Consider the following 6,000-nt stretch of genomic DNA (forward strand, 5'->3'; position numbering starts at 1 on the left):
TCCTAAAATGTTTTTGAGCCTGTAGAAATATTCTCGAACTCAAAATTGACCTAAGAAAAATTTGAAAAGACTTATCTAATTGGAGATGCGATTACATGTCCTGACATTTAATTGCAAATATTTTATTATTTGCTTGAAAATTTAATTATATTTTTGAGTCATCCTTTTTGGATTGAAATTCAACTGAAATTAACTTTTTTGTTGAAAATTTATATTTTCGGGTAAAAAATTCAACATTTTTGGAAAGCAATCGTCTTTTGGACTTGAAAATTCAGCAATGTGGTTGATATTTTCTTTCTTTCTTGGCTCAAAAGGTTTGTTTGAAGATTCATCCCATTTGGTAGGAATTTGATCCGGTTTGGTTACAATTGCATGTGTTTGGCTGAAAATTAATTTGCTTGGGTCGCCGATTCAACTATTTTATTGAACATTTGCATTTTTAGCATGAATTCAGCTAGTTTTAATTTAAAATACAAATATTTTTGGAATGAAATATCAACTATTACATTTTTTTAGAGAATAAGTGAAATTTTTCTTTCTTTTTGCATGGTTTCAACTGTTTTTAATTTAAAATATTTTTGGCTGTGAATGAATGAATTTAGTAGAAAATTCCACTTTTTCATTAAAAATTCGTCTTTTTGGTATAAAACTTTAACTATTTGGTCAAAAATGAACTTTTTTCTTGAAAATTCAAAGTTTTGGGTTAAAAATTCAAATTTTCTGTAGAATATTTTCTTGAAAATTCGTCTTTTCGGTTCGAAAATTCATATTTTTGGGTAGAAATTTGATCATTTTTGGATACATATGTAACTGTTTGGTTGAAAATTAATCTGTTTTGGTCGCGGATTCAATTATTTTGTTGAAAATTCGAATTTTTTGCATGAATTAAACTGTTTTCAATTTAAAAAAAGTATATTTTTTGCTGAAACATCAACTATTACATTTTTTGTTGAGAATTCATCTCTCTGCTTGAAAATTCCACTTTTTTGTTAGAAAATGCAACTATTTTGTTGAAAGTCCATCTTTTTGGTTTGAAACTTGATATCTTTCTTGTTACTATTTTCAAAAACCTTGTAGAATTTGAATATTTTCATTTTTTCTAGGGCATAAACTCATTTTTATAAACCTCAAAGAAGTAAAATAATGTTTAAAAGTTTTTAAAAAGACTTATCTATTTGGAAAAAGCAATTAGCTAATGGTATGGCGATTTTAATTACCAAAATCTTCTTATTTATTCTAGTAAATTTTTAGTGCGATAAAGTTTTTATATATTCTATAATTTTAAGGATTTAAAAGCATTTTAAAATTATTTTAGTTTTATGACGTTTACAAAAATAAAATTTTGTCCTAGAAAAACTGAAAATATTGAAATCTTACAAGAATTTAGAAAATTGGGCACATTATGTAGATTACCAGAAGAAAAAAATGGATTCTTTAAAACATATTTTATCCTCACAGAAACCCTAGGATATTGATAGATATCTACACTACCGGTCAAAAGTTTGAGTTCGCCTCTTTTTCGATCTTTTTTTAAATTCTCTTAATTTTAATTATGTCAGAGTTAAACAATTTTCTCTTTAAATAAGTCGATGCTCTTGAAAATTCCTATAAAATGAGACCAGGATAAAGCCAAATCGTTCATTTTTTAAAATAGATATTGCAAGAATATTAAATATTTCAATGTTTTCTTAAATTTTCAATAACTTCCTTAATAATCAATATTTTAAAAAAATCCTATCAGTGCAAAAACTTAAATTTGTTATATGCTGATAAACTTTTGCGATACTGCAGAAAAATAGCTTTAAAAAAAGTTCAGGAACATTATAAAATATTCAATATTACGGAAGTTAATGAAAATTTAAGAAGTGCTAGGCTCTGGTTTTGATTTCCATTTTTTTTTTCTTTTCGACCAATCCTATTGAATTCAGATCCTATTTTTATTTTATGAAAGTAAAATTTACAACATACCAGAAATGTTCTTTATATTGTGGTTGTTTGTCATCAAAGATGCGACGCTTGGTAAAATCTGTCTGATTTGAAGGTAGAAAATGACAAACCAGGAAATGGCGTAACTCGTTATGTTCCGTGATCCTGAGATACCACAAATACCGAGCCATTTTTTGATAAAGAGAATCATTTCCCTACAAGGCGGGTAAGCATCGAGATAAAGCCTGAAAAAAGATACTTTTTTAGTAAAATAATTCTTTAAATTTAAGTTAAATAATTATTTAGTTGTCTGTTTACTTTAAAAGTTTCGTATTTTCAACGCTTAGTCCGTTTGAGAATGAAACGTCGCATTTGAGCAGGGAGTGACTGTGATAGACTTTTATAATTGGAGTTCGACTGTTTTCTATTACACTTTCGACACTCCATGCTTGAGAATCGAGCTTCAAGCAATGATGAATCCTCTCGATTAGATCAGCAGGATGACAAAATTTACCATCGTAAGTACCACCTGAAATAAATTTATAAAACATTAGACTCAGATTATAAAATAGATTTTTTTAATCTAAAATTCATCTTTACAAAGTACGTTGTGACACATTTTTCGTCGACAATTAATTACAATTTTTCAGTACATAATTACATTAAGCAGCGTAAGATCATTAATTGTTAAGTAATTAGTTTTCCTAAATCATTTTAAATATATTTTTTCGTTAATTAGAAACTTAACGATATAAAGATTATTTTTCTTACAATTATATTTTCTCCAAAAAAAAGGAAATTTTTCGTGTTGTCAGTGTTTTTTTTTTTACAATATTTGTTTTCTTAGTTTAATTCTATAAGGTATGTTAAATTAAGCTTACAGTTTCTTAAATTATTTATTGAACAGAATTTGACTCATAAAGAAAAATTAAGGACGAAAAATTCCGAAAAATAATAATTCCTGAATTGAAAAATTCCCGAATTTAAGCAATTTAAACAATTTTTTCAATAATATTATTTATTTATTAAATACTGAATAATCAAATATTTGTTTAACAAACAGTTATTTGTAATGTTTAACGATTAATGTTTAATATTATTGCTTGTATTTAAAATGACAATTGACAAAATATATATTTCTGGATGAAAATTTGTTTCAATTATTATTTTAAATTCAAACAAAAAATTAGAAACTTGAAACATTAAAAAATTTCTTTAAATAAAAATACTTGATTATTGAATTTTTAATAAACAAATAATATTTATTGCTCGGGAATTTTCCAATTCAGTAATATTATAAAATGTTCGGGAATTTTACTATTTGAGAATCTTCCAATTCGGGCCTTTTATTATTCGAAAATTATATTATTCGGGATTTTTATTATTTGAAAATTTTTTAGTCAAGAATTTTACTATTCAGGAATTTTATTATTCGAAAATTTTATTATTCAGAAATTGTTCAATTCAATGATTTTATAAAATATTCGAGAATTTTATTATTTAAGAATTTTGCAATTCAAGAATTTTATTCTTCTTTAATTTTGTTATTTGGCAATTGCGATATTCAGGAATTTTATTTTTTGGGAATTTGTCAATTTAGTGATATTAAAATATGTTCGGGAATTTTATTATTTTAAAATTGTAATATTCTGGAATTTTTCGATGTAATAATATTAATAAATTTTCGGTCATTTTATCATTTAAAAGTTCTTAATTCGGAAATTTTATTATTTGGGAATTTTCCAATTCAGCAATATAACAAAATGTTCGGGAATGTTATTACTTAGGAATTTTTCAATTCGTGAATTTTATAATTCGGGAATTTTGTTATTCGGAAATAGCATTATTCAGCAAGTTTATTATTCGCGAATTTTTCAATTCAGTAATATAAAATTTTCGGGAATTTTATAATTTAGGAATTTTATTATTCGGGAATATCAATATCGGGAATTTTAAAATTGAGTAATATTATTATTCGGGATTTTTATTATTTGGGAATTTTGTTATTTGGAAATTTCAATATTCAAGAATTTTATTGTTCGGGAATTTGCCAATTCGGGAATTTTATTGTTTGAAAATCGTGTTATTCAGCAATTTTCAGATTCAATAATATTATCAAATATTCGGGAATTTTATTATATAAAAATTTTTTAATTCGAAAATTTTTTAATCAGCAATTTTATTATTCGAAAATTTTATTATTCGGGAAGTTCCAATTCAATGTTATTATAAAATGTTTGAGAATTTTATTATTTAAGAATTTTGCAATTCGGGAATTTTATAGTTCAGGAATTTTATTACTCCTTAATTTTGTTATTCGAAAATTGCAATATTCACGAATTTTATTATTCGAGAATTTTTCAATTCAGTAATATTATAAAATGTTCGGGAATTTCATTATTCGGAAATTGCGTTAATCAGGAAATAGCATTATTCAGCAATTTTATTATTCGGGAATTTTCCAATTCAGTAATATTATAAAATTTTCGGGAATTTTATAATTTAGGAATTTTATTATTCGTGAATATCATTATCGGGAATTTAAAAATTGAGTAATATCGGGATTTTTATTATTCGGAAATTTTATTATTTGGGAATTTTGTTATTTGGAAATTGCAAGATTCAAGAATTTTATTGTTTGGGAATTTTCCAATTCAGTAAAATTATAAAATGTTCGGGAATTTTATTACTTGAGAATTTTCCAATTCGGGAATTTTATTATTCGAAAATTGTATTATTCAGCAATTTTCAAATTCAATAATATTATCAAATATTGGAGAATTTTATTATATGAGAATTTCTTAATTCGGAAATTTTTTAATCAGGAATTTTATTATTCAGGAATTTTCTTATTCGAAAATGTTATTATTCGAGAAGTTCCAATTTAATGATATTATAAAATGTTTGAGAATTTTATTATTTAAGAATTTTGCAATTCGGGAATTTTATAGTTCAGGAATTTTATTACTCTTTAATTTTTTTATTCAGCAATTGCGATATTCAGGAATTTTATTTTTCAGGAATTTTTCAATTTAGTGATATTATAATATGTTCGGGAATTTCATCATTCGGAAATTGCGTTATTCAGCAATTTTATTATTCGGAAATTTTCCAATTCAGTGATATTATAAAATTTTCGAGAATTTTATAATTTACAAATTTTATTATTCGGGAATTTTATTATCTGGTATTATAAATTCAGGAATATCATTATTCGGGATTTTTATTATTTGGGAATTTTGTTATTCGGAAATTGCAATATTCAAGAATTGTATTGTTCGGGAATTTTCCAATTCAGTAATATTATAAAATGTTTGGGAATTTATTATTCAAAAATTGTATTATTCGGGAATTTTCAAATTCAATAATATTTTTAAATGTTCCGGTGTTTTATTATTTTAGAATTTTATTGGTGATAGTTCCAGTGATGTACTGTAATTTCTTGTGATAAAAAAAAACTGTCATACTTTAGTATAACTACTGTAATATTGTATAAATGATAAAAGATATGCATAATAAAAAAAATTAAAAACTCAAAATCCCAAATCATATTTTGGATCTGCATGAGATGTCATTGTTTTTACAAATTCAGTGGACGTCTTCGTCATTTTATTCCAGTTGAAAAATTTTGAAAAACACAAATTTGACCTAGGAGCTCTATCACTAAAACTAAATAAAACTAACAGAGGTGGCGGAAACCCAGAAGGAACGGGGGGCAATGTCCCTCCCTGATCGATTTCTGGGAGGGACAACATATTTCTTTGTCCCCCTCTGAAATCGAATGATTAAATTTGTCGGATTGTTGGAATTTTTCAAAAATCTACCTGAAATATTTGTGAAATATTTGGGAAAACATTGAAATATTTTTGAAATCTTTGGAAATCTTTGCGAAATCTTTTTGTAATACTTGATAATATTTGTGAAATTTTTGGGAAATAATTAAAGATCAAACGAACTTACAAGTGAAGTTCGATCATAATTGTGGGTCCGGATGCAATAAGGGCACATAAAATTTTTTCGTGCGAAAACGAAGTCCCCTGGAGGCTTTAGAAAAAATTTTCGAATTTTAATTTT

The 6,000-nt window shown here is 25.0% G+C and overlaps 1 protein-coding gene across 1 annotated transcript in view; it reads right to left on the minus strand.

Annotated features, from left to right (window-relative positions):
• LOC117167157 overlaps positions 1-6,000 on the minus strand; it is a 28,297-nt gene that overhangs the window by 3,390 nt on the left and 18,907 nt on the right. Inside the window, exons 3-4 of the mRNA XM_033351878.1 lie at positions 2,245-2,455; positions 1,969-2,171 (exon numbers count right to left, since the gene is read on the minus strand). Of these exons, the coding sequence (XP_033207769.1) occupies positions 1,969-2,171; positions 2,245-2,455 (414 nt within the window). The remainder of the gene's footprint in view (positions 1-1,968; positions 2,172-2,244; positions 2,456-6,000) is intronic.

This window comes from Belonocnema kinseyi, chromosome 2 (genome assembly GCF_010883055.1).
Source record: "Belonocnema kinseyi isolate 2016_QV_RU_SX_M_011 chromosome 2, B_treatae_v1, whole genome shotgun sequence".
Classification (NCBI taxonomy): Eukaryota; Metazoa; Arthropoda; class Insecta; order Hymenoptera; family Cynipidae; genus Belonocnema; species Belonocnema kinseyi.